At 38.6% G+C, this 15,387-nt stretch overlaps 1 protein-coding gene and 1 pseudogene across 1 annotated transcript; both read right to left on the reverse strand.

Annotated features, from left to right (window-relative positions):
• Positions 1 to 2,610: 2,610 nt before the first annotated feature.
• LOC127970139 (heat shock protein 30-like) lies at positions 2,611 to 3,411 on the reverse strand. Its single transcript, XM_052572423.1, has one exon. It carries the CDS (start codon positions 3,356 to 3,358, stop codon positions 2,777 to 2,779), a length of 582 nt encoding a protein of 193 aa, XP_052428383.1. The 5' UTR covers positions 3,359 to 3,411; the 3' UTR covers positions 2,611 to 2,776.
• Positions 3,412 to 7,713: 4,302 nt separating this feature from the next.
• LOC127970137 (dynein axonemal assembly factor 10-like) lies at positions 7,714 to 11,449 on the reverse strand (annotated as a pseudogene).
• Between the last annotated feature and the right edge of the window lie 3,938 nt (positions 11,450 to 15,387).

Raw genomic sequence — 15,387 nt, forward strand, 5'->3', positions numbered from 1 at the left:
ATTTTGGGTGTGTTCCATGCAAATGACTGACCTTATGCATGCAGCTGCTTATTTAGAGAACTCTAAATTCACTTACATTAAGATGAGGTTAAGAACAAATTAATGTGTGTACACACGTTTTGTGCATTACTTGGAATGTTTTTCTCCAATGCATTGAAACTCTGTCTGCTGACAGTTAATAGCCAATCAGTGCAAAAATGTAAGGCCCTGTCCACAAGCAGTTTCAAAAACGCAGCTTTTTTCTATGTGATTTGGCCATTCGTCCACATGCAAACACAGAATCAGGTCACTGAAACTGAAGATGTTTGAAAACTCCTGCCAGGGTGAAGATTTTTGTAGACAGCGAAACTGGAGATTTTAGCCTGTGACGTAAGAGCCTATTAACTCCATCTACTGGAAACTTTTTCACACTGCTGATGGACCAACATGGCTTTAGGGTTGAGATTATATCGCCACCTGTTGGCTTGGCATGGTCTTGACAGAGCTTCAGCTTCATGTAATAACATACGTTTGCATTTTCATGTGGATGCAGAAATTTTTAAAAACGGAAGGAAAAACTTTATAAAAATACCTGTGTATTTGTGGACATGGCCTAAGTGCTGTAGCGTAATTTGTCAAATATTCGCCCCCTCCTCACGTGCCTTCTTTTAAAAATGTGATTTTCCTTCAATGAAGGACTGAAGAAAAGTTACGTTCAAAAAGAAAGTGTGTGGCACTGCAATCCAAGCGATGATAGTAACAGATGTAGAGGAGTGGGATTACTTTTTTCATTCATAATGTAGCCTAGTTTTTTTTTTTTTATAGTGTTTTTGTAATGTATTAATTATCACGGGCTATACAAATAAAAACAAAAACAAAAAACAAATAGGCCAATACTGATACCATGAATATTTTTGGCTCAAATAGCCAATATTTTGGTTGGCTATAAATACTATATGTGGCTATGTTGTAGCTCACCTTTGAAGCGCTTGTGTTTTTCTCCTTTTCCATTTCTCCAATCCTGTTCTGCTCACAGGTGACTGGAGATGAATTCTGTTCCTGCTTTTTTGCAGTTTGCTGATTTTTATGTAACATAAACATATGTTTCTGCTTTTCAGTCAGTGCTCCAGTTTCCAAGATGTTCACTGATCTCTGCTGATAATGTTGGAGAAGCGTTCTCATCCATCTTCTCATCGTTCTGCTTCCTTCTCCTGCTTGTGGATCACCTGGAACAAGTAACCTTGAAGGATAGCTATGGTTCGTGAGTACTTTATATTTGCTCACTGGTCTGAAGGGGCATTTTCTTTAATGCCACAACGCTCCCAAGCACAATCCACATCTACAACAGAAGGGTTATTTTTAATTTGTTTCCTTTATTTTATTGCCAGCTTAGGTTGAGCCTGGGACCAGTGAACATTGTTACTGAACCTTTGGATGGACAATACCTGTGAACGGTGTTGAACTGTTAAATGAACACTTGTGAATGTTTATGGTTGAACTATGGGGTAAACTTTGTGCTAGTGAGCGTTTAAAATGTGGAACATTGAGTGAACATCACCTTCAAGCTTTTGAGTGAATATTATACACATTTAAAGGGTAATGAAGTTAACCTTTTAATTTTTTAATTCTGTAGAAATAAAAGTTAATTACAGTTTTGAGACTTTTCCCAATAAGCTGTTTTGTTTTCATTTATAGAAAGCTTAGCTGTTCTACATATTTTGATATGTAAGAACTAATCTATAGCTCATTAACATTGTGAGCTGAAATAAGACAAGTCATTACAATTTGCATAATGTTCTTTCCTTTCAGAGTGAATTAAGACATTCACATTTTTGAAGAATACAATTTTACTTTAATTTCTTTCATATTTATGTAAGAGAAAGACATCAACAAAGTAAAATGGTAACATAAAAAAAAGTGATTTTCCCCTTTTTGTTTGTTTCTTTTCTTCATATCTGTTTAAATTTTACATTTCATTATGCTAAAAGGGAATTAAAGGATGCATTTTGTTCATTCTCAATCTTGTTGTTTGTTTAATTCCAGTTTCAAGAGACGGGTGAAGTAGAGCTGGTTGAAACTAACAACTTTAAAACTATAGTAGCAGAAAACATAATAGTGTTTTTTTTGTTTTTTTTGCACTAAAGCTTATTGTGATTTATGTTTCATCCAGGAACACACTGTTGTAGCTTATATCAATACCCTGCTGCTACATCTTTACTACTGAAAAACTGGTTAAGTTAAAAACTAGCGGCTTCACTAGGCTAGTAGTGACCCATCTCTCCAACACTAAAGATCAGACATGAACACAGACCAAATGTGTTGGCATTCCATCTGTTGTAAAATGTTTATTTAAAATAATTTTAATATACACTTTTTTGCTTCGTATTTCAATTAAGATGTTTATCGTTTACCACGGTTACATGATAATAAAATGTCAGTGTTCAAATTTTGTCTTTTTATTCATAACTGTAATTATTTTCCAGCATTTGTTATTGTAGATGAGTATTCACAAATATAATGTCTGTTTTGGACAAAATGAGTCACAGTTTTTTCCCTCTTATACAGACATGATCTCAGGGTATGATTTACAACATTCCTTTATGATGAGGAGAAGAGCAAATCAACTGAGGATGACATTTTATCTCATTATTTATACATTGTTCAATAGAAGGTGTTTTTTTTATTACAAAACTTAAACGAAACAATAACCAAAGACACAAGATTTATATATAAAAATATAAAATGAGAGGTCATCATGTAGTCCAGTAGAGTTGAGCAGATCTCATCTTCGATGCTTTCAGCTCGTCTGGGTGGTGCTGGTGTCGGCTGTCTCTGGCTGCGTTGTCTTCACAGTTTGACAGTCAATGGGCAGCATCCTCTCAGCGGCATCTGACGGCTGATTTACTGGTGCCTGTATATAGAGCTTTCCATCAGCCATGGAGCAGGTCACCGCCTCAGGATTCACTCCTTGAGGAAGATCAAACACCCGCCTGAACTCTTGGGTTCTGAAAGAGTACGAGCCCTTCCCATCCTCCTGCTTCTTCTCACTCTTTCCGCTGACATGCAGCTTCCTGCCCACCTGTCTGACTGACAGTTCTTCTGGGGAAAAGTCTTTAGTGTCCAGCGTCAAAGCAAAGCCGCTTCCCTCTTTCTCCATTGTGCAGGCCACTGGGTAGATCTCCTGTGCGGGTGGCATCAGTTGGATCTCCTCAAGGATCTTATCCTGAAGTTTCCCCAGCTGCTCCAGGCTTCTCTTCAGCTCCTGCAGTTCCTCTCCGTGTCTGTAAAGAGATGTGATCTGCGGCCAGAGACTGCGCACTGGCCAGTCCATTCCCATGAATGAGGTGAGGGAAGGCTGGAATCCATGCAGGCTCAACATTTTCAATGGCTTTTAGTTTTGCTCCTCAGTCGAGTTGTCTCTCTGGTGGCGTCGTAAGGCTTTTAGATTTGACTCCAGTTCTGGGAGTCTCTCAGCTTTATACTGTGTGTCATCAGCACCAGCAAGTTCATGAACTTTCCAGGTAGTTCTGGATTCATCCATTGGGGGGCAGCATAGAGAGAACTGATGATGCCTCACCAGTCACAATCTCAGTTTGGAAGATGACCAATATTAAACATGAAACTGAATGTATTTATCTAAAATGTTGCAATATTGATGTGTTTAACATAAGTAAAAAAAAAACACATCATCATCATACCATTCATTAAACAGCAGAGTTGATCTACCTTTCCATAGCAAAGTTTGTTTAAGCAAACTGTGATTTTCATGACATATTTTATCAGAAGAAATCACATAAGTTTGTAAGAAAATGTTTCGTTTTTTAAAAAAGATTTTTAGTTCTAGTAATGCAATTTATATCAGGATCAGAGGGATGTGGGTGGGCAAGCAATAATGCCAGAGTAAGGTAATGCCACAACTTATCCGCATTATCATGACTGAGACTGCTGTGAATGAACCCTCGTGTTAAATGCGGGAGAAACAGTCATTATTATAAAGGTGACGTCAGCAGATGACGCAAACACTCCAGTAAGAACTAAAACCTGCCACTGCCCACAAGACCCTCAGTGCTGCCATGTTTTCATTTTTATTTTATTTTCAGTCCTTCTGCTTTAAATTGCTGTGTTTAATTTAATGTTACTTGCCTTTTCCTCATAATTAATTGTGTAATTTACTAGCAGTGCCTGAACGAAAACTGTCAAAGAGTGTAGAGTAGTATGTCCATGATATTTTGGGGTTATATTCTTCCATTGTGAAATTATTTTTCGATATAAGCAATACTTTTTCTAATAGTTTAGCAGTGCTGGGTAGATTACTCACAAATTGTAGTCTATTATTCATTCCAAATTACATACTACAAGGATAACCGTGTTACCACATTGATATAAAAATACACAATTTACTACATGAAATCCATTAAGCATTGCATTACATCAAGTTTTCTCAAACTGGGTTCATGATTTTGATAAAAAGCTATTAATTAAAAAATATTAATTAAACTATTAAAGCTATTCATTTTAAAGTAACAATCCAAACAATAATACTAAAAAAAAAGAAATATTTTAACTGTTTTCCTGCATGTCACGTGACCATTCACCAAAGTCACAAAATGTCTTAATTCATTAAAACAATTATTTTCAATTCTTGGAGTAAAGTTCAAGTAAATATTTTAGGTGAAACAAGTTTGGCTAAGAAAGTTTGGGAATCCTTAAATATAACTAAGTAATAACAAATTTGTGCATTTTAATGTGTTTGACAAAAAGACAAAAGCTTTTCTAAAGACATATTAATACATGATAAAATAACATACTGAGTGACCATTCAAGTAAAAATTAATCGGTATTAATCAGTATTCATGTAATTGATCAATAATTTATGTATAATTTATTAATATTGCGTGACTATGTAATCGATAAGAAAGCAACTGTAGTGTGATTAAAATTACTTTAAAATGTAATACAACCTAATAACAAGTAAATCATTTTTGGACTCTGACAGTTTCCATTCTTTTATTCACTGAAGTGATGCCAAGGGAGGAAGAAAAAAAAAACATTCTGAGAAAATGAAAGAAAATAACAATAAATGTTAGTAGATATCCACTTCCTGTGTATCGGCCTGTGATGTGAACGCTTGAGTGTCCGTTAGCTTGAAGTGCCCTGAACAAATGAGCCAGTGTCAGTACATCAGAGGTGAGAGAACCCTTCATACATTCTGACACTCCCATTAGTGTGTGTGTGTGTGTGTGTGTGTGTCTGTCTGTGTGTCTGTCTCATGTTTGTATGCAGTGAACCAAACGCTATATTTTCAGCTCCATATATTGACATGCTGATGCAGAGGTCAAAAGTGTCCCTTGAGAGAGGCCTGGAAAGTTCTGGAATCAGAGCTCGACCAGAGAATGTCTAACTCTCCTGTCAAATGCTTCTATAAACATTGTTAACAACACTTTAGCAATCCCATAGCTTTCAAAACTCTCTTCCGTTCCACCTAAATAACAATCAGACCTAGTCTTTCATTTATTTGGCTTGATTAACCCTTAATACAGATAGGCTTGATCCCCGCTTAACACACATTTTTCCGGGTTTCCGTCAGAATAGGAAAAACGATGTTACATTAATTGAGATAAATATTTTTAATGCATTAAACAGTAAAATTATTATTGTTATTTTATTTTCTGCAGAAATAAATGTGTTGTTTTTGACAGGCCTACTCTAAGCATAACAAATCTGCAGGGGGAGATGAAAAACAACAATAAAGTCATGAACATTAAATACCAAAGTCAAACACATTTTCAGAAAAGTGCCATTTAAGCTCATACAGTAGCCGCATTCCAACTGTCGGGCCAGTGCGAGCCAGGGCTTAAAGCTTAAAAACTACATGGATGGCCGTGGCTAAACAGACAGTAATGTAGAATCGGTGGGTGTGACTAAACTGACAGTAATTAATCGGTGGGCGGGGCTAAAAAGAAAGTAATGTAGAATCTGTGGGCGTGGCTAAACACAGTAATTGGTGGGCAGGGCTAAAAATAATGTAGAATATGTGGCTAAACACAGTAATGAATCGGTGGGCAGGGCTTCACAGAAAGCAATGTAATATCGGTGGGCGTGGCTAAACAGACAGTAATGTGGAATCGGCGGGCGTGGCTAAAAAGAAAAGTAATGTAGAATCGGTGGGCGTGGCTAAACAGACAGTAATGAATCGTTGGGCAGGGCTAAAAAGAAAGTAATGTAGAATCTGTGGGCGTGGCTAAACACAGTAATGAATCGGTGGGCAGGGCTTCACAGAAAGCAATGTAATATCGGTGGGCGTGGCTAAACAGACAGTAATGTGGAATCGGCGGGCGTGGCTAAAAAGACAGTAATGAATCGTTGGGCAGGGCTAAAAAGAAAGTAATGTAGAATCTGTGGGCGTGGCTAAACACAGTAATGAATCGGTGGGCAGGGCTTAACAGAAAGCAATGTAATATCGGTGGGCGTGGCTAAACAGACAGTAATGTGGAATCGGCGGGCATGGCTAAACATACAGTAATTAATCTGTGGGCGGGGTTAAATAGAAAGTAATGTAGAATCGGTGGGCGTGGCTAAACATACAGTAATTAATCTGTGGGCGGGGTTAAATAGAAAGTAATGTAGAATCGGTGGGAGTGGCTAAACAGACAGTAATGAATCGGTGGGTGGGGCTAAACAGGCAAAGAAGTAGAAGCAGGAGTCGATCTGCTCCTGTAGAGGTGGTGCTAATCCACACTATTACATCATCATAAGAATGTAACACTCCACAAGCTGTTTCGGCAGACTGCCTTCAATGTAAGCTTTTCCAATGCAAGTGTTTAGTCTAGCAAGTAAGTTGGAGTTCTGAAACTTACAGGATGTTTTTATGTTACAATGACATATTACATGTCAAAGGATCAAGGGAATTTAGATTTCTCAGGCCATGACCCCTTTAAATTAGAGCAGACATGGTGGAAAGCTTGATGAAGAAAAGGACGAAACGGTCAAGCGTGAAAGTCTTGAGGTCAAACCAGCGGCTGAGAAATCTGAGGATCCTGCAGAGATAAGCCAGAACCGCTGACTCACAGAAACAATCCTGTCGTGTTTACCTGGAGGTCACTGACATGACTCTTGAGCGGAGTCTTGGTTAGCATGCAGGGACACATTTCACATCATATTAGTGCACTTCACTAGTACAACATGATGTGTACACTGAGCTGGCCAGTCTGCTTTTGGAGGAGGATCCTCTGACTGCTGTGAACATTTACAGTACATTCCTGCTGATGCTGGTCTGTGAACAAACCTGGCCAAAAAGTCACATGACATTTAGCTTCAGTCTGAATAATGTTAGTGCTGAAATTTAAACATTCTGCTTTCGTAATATAAGGATGTCTTAAAAAATATACTGAAGCAGTTGAAGGGAAGTTCATGAGCAGACTTCTGAGGAGAATTTACGCTGGAATTCATGACAAGTCAGTGGAGGACCAGGAGCTGCGATACTGGAAATGCCTTATTTAAATGCACTCTGAATATTAAACGATGCTTTGGTCAAAATCTATTCCAGCATCGTGGGGCACATATTTTTTAGTCAGTGTGAAACTGCATGGAGAAAACGTAAGATGGGATGACGGGGAATTGACTGGATCTTGAGAAGTAAGGCGTTAAAGAAAGAGAGGAGGAAGTGTGACATCAGCCTGAAAAACACCTCCGTTAAGAGGCCGAGCAAATTATTACAAGCTGATGAAACACTGCAAAGACAAAATGTATATTTTTAATTACATTCTTTTAGTCATAAAATAACTTCACCATGGTCTTCACATTGTGCATAAGAACACCGGCGAATATCACGAAGAATTATCGTTTTCTTAAAAATCAAGAACTCGAATATAGTATGAACTTGAGATGTGCATGTAACAGTCATTCCAGTCTGTTGGAGATGTTCAGTCAGACGGTGCTGAGTTTGGTCACGATGAGGACTCGCAAAGACTGGTCAAATGAAGAGCAGACACACAGGCCCTGTTTGTCCGGGCTCCAGTCTACACTGGATATGGGTTGTGTGGACAGAGTCACGTTCTGCAGGAGGTTCACCGAGCCAGCTACGCCCATGTCTACATCATCCGCACCCTTTTTAGTCCTCTGGGCTGGATACTCACTGTGACAACACACCAACAATGATCCATCAAGAAGTGCACAGGAAGAATATGAACAAAACACTCTTCAGATGTTAAAAACATTCTCTCAAAGGAATCACTTACTATTTCCATAGATGCAGATTACCGGCTCCACCGGCCATCAGGAAGATGTCGCGGTTCTGAGGCAAATGCCTCACTTGCCATATTGTAGACTTGTGAGCCTGAAATACAGGAAGCAAATGTTCAACACTCTCAAAAGAGAATAAGAGTAATAATACTTCATTCACTCAGTTTTCTATGTAAATGTGCGCTCACATCTTTTGCAGCATCTCGCACATGAGCGGTGCGTTTTTAAGACCATGTGTCAAATTAAAGGAATTTCAACATTTGCAAACAGTGATGATCATCAACATCAGTTAAAACAGTGGATCGATCAGAAGACCCCTCAGAGTTTGTGCTTTAACAGTAAATGTGCAAAAGCGATCATAAAAGGTCGCTCGTGTGCTACAGCTAAGTCTTCTGAAGCATTTGTGTGAAGAACAGACAGAATTCAGTCTTTATTCAATGAAATATTCCCTTCAAATATTTGTTATCATGTATTGATTTGAAACCTTACAGTTATCATTTGGCTTTAGAAGAATTAACGTAGTGCACACATCTTATATCATACTTTTATGCCGCTTTTCCATCATTTTTTGAGCTTAAAATGTAACTGCATGAAGTCAAATAACATTTTTCATGATCATTCTTCACATAAATCAATCAAAACCCGACAGTCACTGTTCATTTCTGTAAATGATCCTAGTGCTGAGGCTGAGCTGAGTGTGGTCTACCTTCTCCGACACTGAAGCGAAGCCTTTGGTGGGGTGCTGCGTCCTCAGGTCAAACACATGAAACTTGCCCTCTAAAGAAGTGGCCACTAGTTTGTTCATGTTGATGTCTTTCCTGTCAAATTCAACAGAGCACACCTGCCGAAGACAAAGACACACAGAAGTTGTTTTTTAATCTGTTTCACTGGATCTACTCACGCTACGTGAAGCAGCTCTCCACACCGGACGCCTCCGCTGCGTCGTTCGTGACAGAAACCCTGTTCCTATTCCTGCTCAGACACTTTATAATCCCTGGCCATCTGATACTGAATCAGATCTGATTACATTTGTGCTCTTCGAATTTAAATCAACCTTTATTTGTAACCGTATTTCTTCACAGGCAACGTTCACATGTATTTCAGATGAGAGTGAATGACTAGCACAGGTTATCTGTAGATGAAGTGCACTTGAGCACACAGCTGATCGCTCTCTAGTGAACACTACACAGTCTACACAGGCAGCTAGACAGCACTGATTAGGTGTCCAGAGGCCTTTAATAATGTACACTAAAATAGATTTTTAGTTTTGTAACGAACAAAATCAGTGTTGGGGAAAGTTACTTATGAAAAGTAATGCATTACAATATTGTATTACTCTGTAGAAGAAGTAATTGCATTACTTTTTTTATGTTACTTTTTGTGTTACTTTTGCGATTGTCACTTGGGCTGAGTTTGCTTTTTTTTTTGTTAATAACAGAAAAACCAAAAGTTATATTTTTGGTGACTGTAAAGGCCCTTTCATACCAAGAGTGAGTGAATAAGCCTCAGACTGAAGAAAATGCCTACATTTCTCTCAACACAGGGACTGTGAATAGACAAGGAAACAAAGTGACTTGCGTTACTTTTTAAAAAACCTTTTAAAAAACTCTGATGTTTTCTTGTTAATTTAATGCTTTACTAGTTAATTTAAAAAAGTAATTGATTAAATTATATTGGGTTATCCCCAACACCGAACCAAATATGTGACAGTTCAGGTCAGTTGAGATGTTAAAGGCTAAAAACAACATTATGTTGTGTGTTTGGCTTAATGAAATGTTTATGCAGTTTAAGGTTAAAAAAACACATTATTTTCCACATACTGTACATTATTGTTTCTCCTCTATGCCCTGTTTTCTGAAATGTGTAGATTTTCACAAAGCTTATCGGTCTGAAAAGTGAAAAGTCGTGATTGTCCGAAAACCTCAAGCATGTGACGGAAATGTTACGCTCCTTAACATATTGTGAAGCCTTGTCCGGCCGGCTTAAATCTCTTAAAGCTATAAAAAAATAATAATTCTGTGAAATATCTTCAATCGCATCACAACTGTGAATCGTTGCATCTCTCATCAAAGCTCATCCAAGCAATATATCCATGTATCTAACCCACTTACCCCGTTTTTGATGTTTGTCTCCCATCGTAAAGTCATATTTCTGAGATCAAATAGCTTGATGTCACCGTTGTCATATCCAGCACACACACAGCGGTCCTGCTCATTGAAAGCATGACCTGGAGATAAAACACAGACGGAGATTTGATTTGAAATGAAGTATTTAAGGGCCTTACACTTCTGAACAGATTTCAGTGTGAGCTTCTGCTCCTTTCGACCAATGAACGTGTGACCCTGCAGTTGTTTGTGACTGATTTTATCAAATTACAGTTACAGAGACTGCATTCACAAAGGCCATTCAATGAAGTTGTTTTAGAATTTTATTATTTTCAATGATGTTTAAAAGCCCGGAAATTACTGTTTTTCCTAAAATGAATTTTTCAGACTATAAAAAAGGGTTTAGAACGACGATAACCCAGGGTTAAGCACACTATGGAAAGCCCTCATGATATTTTGAGACTTTGCATGAGCATGAGAACTCCTTCATTCCTATGTTTTAATGGGACGCCTACAATATGAGTCACAAAAGCCCCCACCGAAAGCAACGGTCCAGCAGTCTCTCTTGGTTTCTCCCTCCATGGGCTCCATGTTCACCACAGGTGTGTCCTTCTGCCTGGAGTCCCACACTTTGACTGTGGCTGTTGATAAAACCACACACACGTGATTATCAGATGAGAACAAACTAAACGTGAACGCAGCTGGACGATGACATCACTGCCTCCTGCAGAGCTGCTTCTAGCTGAAATGAATTGGTTTCGTAATAAATGAGCTTTCCACATTTATTGAACTGAACTGACTGCTCATTCCTCATCTGCTTTGAAACACCTGTACTGCATAAAGCACCGTAGAAAGAAAAGAATAATAATAAAACATTGAGAACAAACATATCAGCATCAGTTCCTAGTCAAATAAAGTACAGTGTCTATGTATGCGTGATCAAAAGTGGTCAAAGTAAGTGTAGTCACCATCTCGGCTCCCAGTGATGATCTCCGGGGCCCGTCCCCGATGCCCAGGCCCCCCACTCCATCAATGCTGTTGATGATCTCCTTGTGTGCTTTCACCGAGTACACCGGGCTCAAAGCAAGGTGTGGTCTCAGATCGCCCATCACTGCAGCCGTCTGCCAAAGCCACTAAACAACCAAACGTTATCCTACCAAACACTCAGAGTGCCGTCGAAGTCCCCCGTGGCCAGATGCCTCTGCTGGAGAGATGTGGCTCCAAACGTCCCACACTTGATCGGCTTGGCTTTTTCTATCTGGACGACAGGACAGATTAACGTAATGCTGTCAAATGATTAATCACGACTACTTGTATCCAAATTGTTTGTATACATAAAATGTGTGTGTATTGTGTATATGTGTTATGTATATAGAAATACACACACACATGCATGTATAGGTTTTTTTTTTTTTAATGTTATGTTTATATATTTAAAATAGTTTTATATATAATGTAAATTATATGCAAATACATGTACAGGTGCATCTCTATAAATTAGCATGTTGTGAAAAAGTTCATTTATTTCAGTAATTCAACTCAAATTGTGAAACTTGTGTTTTTAAAAAAAAGTATTTGGTTCCTTTAATTGTGATGATTTTGGCTCACATTTAACAAAAACCCACCAATTCACGATCTCAACAAATTAGAATACTTCATAAGACCAATAAAAAAAATAAAAAAAAAAATAAAAAAAAACTTTTTTAGTGAATTGTTGGCCTTCTGGAAAGTATATTCATTTACTGTACATGTACTCAATACTTGGTAGAGGCTAATTTTGCTTTAATTACTGCCTCAGTTCGGCGTGACATGGAGGTGATCAGTTTGTGGCGCTGCTGAGGTGGTCTGGAGCCCAGGTTTCTTTAACAGTGGTCTTCAGCTCATCTGCATTGTTTGGTCTCTTGTTTCTCATCTTCCTCTTGACAATAGCCCATAGATTCTCTCTGGGGTTCAGGTCTGGTGAGTTTGCTGACCAGTCAAGCACAACACCATGGTCATTTAACCAACTTTTGGTGCTTTTGGCAGAGTGGGCAGGTGCCAAATCCTGCTGGAAAATGAAATCAGCATCTTCAAAAAGCTGGTCAGCAGAAGGAAGCATGTAGTGCTCCAAAATGTCTTGGTAAACGTGTGCAGTGACTTTGGTTTTCAAAAAACACAAGGGACCAACACCAGCAGATGACATTGAACCCCAAATCATCACAGACTGTGGAAACTTAACACTGGACTTCAAATTGGGCTAAGAGCTTCTCCACCCTTCCTCCAGACTCTAGGACCTTGGTTTCCAAATTAAACCCAAAACTTGCTCTCATCTGAAAAGAGGACTTTGGACCACTGGTCTACAGTCCAGTTCTTCTTCTTCTTAGCCCAGGTAAGACACCTCTGACGTTGTCTGTGGTTCAGTAAATCTCTTGACACGTCTGTGTGTGGTGCTCTTGATGCCTTGACCCCAGCGTCAGTCCATTCCTTGTGAAGTTCACTCAAATTCTTGAATTGATTTTGCTTGACAATCCCTCGGTTGGCTGTGCATCTTTTTCCTTCCACTCAACTTTCTGTTAACATGCTTGGATACAGCACTCTGTGAACAGCCAGCTTCTTTGGCAATACATGTTTGTGGCTCCTTGTGAAGGGTGTCAATGATTGTCTTCTGGACAACTGTCAGATCAGCAGTCTTCTCAATGATTGTGTAGCCTAGTGAACCAAACTGAGACCATTTTGAAGGTTCAGGAAACCTTTGCAGGTGTTTTGAGGTGATTAGCTGATTAGCATGTCACCATATTCTAATGGACTATATGCACGGCCACTTCCTGGTTTAGATAAGTCAGCTCAGTCATTTCCGGTCAAATGTGCAAAATCAAGCGGCCGTGAAGATGTCTTTCTACACTCGCTGCCTTCAGGATTTACCTCAAGTCAACATCAATGATGTACACCGCCTTATTCAGGAAAACTCCAAGGCTTCGTCCAGTAAACGGGAAAAAGGATTTAAGCTGTACATATCCAGTTATATTCATGACTGTGAAGGTAAGTTATCGATTATTAAGACTGCTGTTATGATGTTGTTGACGAGATAGGATCGCTAGCAAACATCCAAACAGTTAACGCGTTTTTAACGTTAGTTGTCAGCATTTAAATTTACAATTACGTGTCTAGGTACTCTCCCGTGATTACCAGGCTCGACATATACACTAGTATGTTGGTATATCATTAAACTTTAAAATACCACAATGTTATTTAGCTGCTGTCTGTAACTTTTTTTATTTTCAAAATTTACACAATTTATATGAGCGAATACATCATGAATCGATTTTCTAAACCGTGTTTTTGTCTTATCCTGAATCACTACGTTATACACCTATAATAGTGTTTATATTGGGACTATTTTAGACCAGTCGGCTTGTATCACTATGTATGGACATCCCTGCGTGACTCGCCATAGACATAAACATAGAGAAGTAGCTCCGGCTACAATGTTCTTCCGCAAGACGCATGCATTTTTATTAAACGCTTGAAATGCCACAGGTTACAGATTTTCCCTTTTGAATGATGTTCTCTTATCTGTATGACCATAAATAACAGCAGGCAGTATAAGATGTTTCCACTGCTGAGGAATAATCCAAGTGCATGTGTATTGATATTCCTAGTGTTGTAATTGTTTTGTTTCTCAGTTTCTGACAAGAACGAGGCAGGAGAGTTTCTGTGAGGGCAAGATGCTTCAGGTCTATGAGGAAAAATGAGAGACCACACAACTTGAGTGTAGGGGAATGAGATCAGATTCAATGTAATAAAATGTAATAAGGCAGTGTCTGCTCTCTAGGAATTCAATGAAAAAAAAAAAAAAATATATATATATATATATATAAAAAATTATGCAGATAATGATTGTAATAGACCAATGTTTGGAGTTTACAAAGGCTTACAGCATAACTGTTGCTGTCAGGACAATAGTTCACTGTACCACTATATCAACTGCACACTGTGTATTCTAACAAGTATATACACAGTAATTTATTACAAATACGGCCTATTAAGATTCCCAGAGAGTAGAGTTAGTTAGCTTGCCAACATTTGACACTGTAGCCCAAGGAAGATTCAAACACTAGATACAGTGCAAACCAACATAATTCAACTAATGATTATTTATTCCAGTAATTAGTGACTATGATTGCCTGAATCCTAAAACAAAGAAAATATACAATGGATATCTTTTTCGCTTACAGGTTGTCCTCAAACACACTAAACCTGTTGAGCTGATGGCCTGTCAGTGCTCATGTGTGGCAGGGCTTGCTCTATGTAATCACATTGCAGCGTTGCTCTTCCAAACAGCACATTACAGCCAACAGGGAGCGGCAGCTGTCCCCCCGACTCACAGCTGCACAGGGTCTGAGCAGCAATAGCACAAACCCAGGACCCAGGTGATGCTGCTCAACACTATCACAATTAATTGTTAATTTACACATTATAATATAATCCTACATCTTCTTTGTTAAGTTTTGTTCTTGTTCTCACATCAACTTCCAATAACACAGATAGTGCAGAATCTTTTCTTATGAAAATAGGTAAATCATGGAGCTAAAGTAAACTAAATACAGCACAAATAAGTTCTTATACAACATTCATTTACAGGGCTTTAAGCCTGGTCCAACAAATGAAATGGTGGTATTGTCAGCTAGGCCCAAGGAGAGAAGATTGGCAGAAGGCATCAGGTAAGGTGTAGAAATGGGAAGTTGTTTTACTACATGCATGTGTTGAAAATATGTATTAAACTGTAAAATACTTTTTTTCAGACTTGTTTATGATCACTGTAATCTACACATTACATGAACCTTTAATTAACACTGTGTGCATTTCTTTTATGTGTTTTCAGGAGCAACCTGTATAAAGCTGCCTGTAACCTGACCTGTTGCCTTCCAGACATGTCAGTTCTACGGGTGAAGGATATTTACGAAGGCATGTCGAAAGAATCTGCTCCTTTAATAGCCACTATGGGTATTTCAGGGGATGTGCCTTTAGTTGACAGCGCTTTTGGAAAAGTCCAAGAAGGGAGTTTACTGTCCTATCAACTTCC

Source organism: Carassius gibelio, chromosome B13 (assembly GCF_023724105.1).
Source record: "Carassius gibelio isolate Cgi1373 ecotype wild population from Czech Republic chromosome B13, carGib1.2-hapl.c, whole genome shotgun sequence".
NCBI lineage: Eukaryota > Metazoa > Chordata > Actinopteri > Cypriniformes > Cyprinidae > Carassius > Carassius gibelio.

Coding starts and splice junctions, on each gene's coding strand:
- LOC127970139 (XM_052572423.1), bottom strand. CDS start 3,358: ATGTTGAGCCTGCATGGATTCCAGCCTTCCCTCACCTCATTCATGGGA.